A 1,508-nucleotide genomic window follows, 5' to 3' on the forward strand; every position below is an offset into this window, starting at 1 on the left:
GAGAGAAACATCAATGATGAGAGAAAATCATTGATTGGCTGCCTCCTGCACACCCGCTACTGGGCATGGGGCCCACAACCTGGGCATGTGCTCTGACTGGGAATTGAACTGTGACCTCCTGGTTCATAGATCAACGCTCAACCACTGAGCAACACCGGACACCAGTTGGGCTAAAAATCTGCATTTTTAATAAGCCCTGTGTGATGCAGACGCTGCTTGCCCAGGGACCCCTCTCTAGAATCACTGGTGGGCACATATGAAATAATGCCGGAAGTCACTTAGAACACCCGACACCAGTCGGGCTAAAAATCTGCATTTTGAATAAGTCCCGTGTGATGCAGACGCTGCTTGCCCAGGGACCCCTCTCTAGAATCACTGGTGGGCACATATGAAATAATGCCGGAAGTCACTTAGAGTCATTTAGACAGCAGCCACCCAAGGACAATTCTGGGAAAGGTGAGCTGCTTCCAGCCCAGCAGGGCTATGAGGGCCCTCATTCTCTCTGTGATCAGCCGCCTCGGGTGTGGCAGCCAGGCATTCCACAGACACGGCCACCGCAGGGCCAGGACGATGCCCTTTGTGAGACTCACTCTGAATGTTCCTGTTTCCTCCCTCAGAAAGTCATGGGAACTCTTACATCTGGAAATCTAGACCGGACTCTCTGAACATCACATTTGTCACGGTCTTTGTTATAGAAGTCTCACCGTTTTATACCATTTGCCAGAAGACGCGATGTTCAGATGTTCGGAGTGGGCCCAGAAATGCTTGTGGACTTGACCTGACCAGTCTGCATCCTGTGGACTGGACTCGGGCTTGTTGAGGAAGAGGTTCAGCCTGCCTCCTCTCACTGTGTCGTTTCTCTCCTCTCTCCCCCTCCCCTCCTTCCTCTCCCCCACCCCCAGTGCACTCCCAGAAACAGAACAGGCAGACCTGCGTGCGGAAGAGCCTCATCTGCGCCTTCGCCATGGCCTTCATCATCAGCGTCATGCTGATCGCCGCCAACCAGATCCTGCGGAGCGGCATGGAGTAGCCGCTGCCCGCCACCAGCCGCTGCGGTCCCCGCTCACTGCGCATGCGCACGCCCTGCGGGCCGACTCTTCCTCCACAAAAGCAGATCTGGACGATGCAGACGTGGCACAGTTCGGCGAAGAACCCAAGGTTGCAGTGCAACCTCTGTTGCAAGTCCACTTCATCTCCTTGGCAGGGACACAAAAGGGCTGTCTTCAATGCTTTAATGGTTTTGTTTCCTAATGCAATAAATAGCCAGGAGTTCCGAGTGATCGCTTCAACCACCTGCAGAAACTCCGCACAGGAACTTCATTTTCATCTCAGAATTCCAATGGCCATGCGGGCCAGTGGTAAGAGAGCAAGGGAGAGGCGTGAACACGCAGTCACCTCCCCGCCCCGTCCTTTCAACCCAGGGGGCAACTGGAGACCCCCCAGGGCAACCCAAGGGGTGACTTCAGGGTTGCCGCAGAAGAGGGGGCTCTCCACCTGTCCCTGGATTT

At 54.8% G+C, this 1,508-nt stretch overlaps 1 protein-coding gene across 3 annotated transcripts in view; it reads left to right on the forward strand.

Moving 5' to 3' along the window:
• CALN1 (calneuron 1) overlaps positions 1–1,274 on the forward strand; it is a 425,613-nt gene extending 424,339 nt beyond the window's left edge. For all 3 annotated transcript variants that reach the window (XM_014544450.1, XM_014544451.1, XM_005872043.2), the window contains one exon: positions 903–1,274. In XM_014544450.1, coding sequence (XP_014399936.1) covers positions 903–1,030 — 128 coding nt within the window. In that variant the 3' untranslated portion in view covers positions 1,031–1,274. The remainder of the gene's footprint in view (positions 1–902) is intronic.
• The last annotated feature ends 234 nt before the right edge of the window (positions 1,275–1,508 follow it).

The sequence above is a fragment of the Myotis brandtii genome, unplaced genomic scaffold (genome assembly GCF_000412655.1).
Source record: "Myotis brandtii unplaced genomic scaffold, ASM41265v1 scaffold363, whole genome shotgun sequence".
Classification (NCBI taxonomy): domain Eukaryota; kingdom Metazoa; phylum Chordata; class Mammalia; order Chiroptera; family Vespertilionidae; genus Myotis; species Myotis brandtii.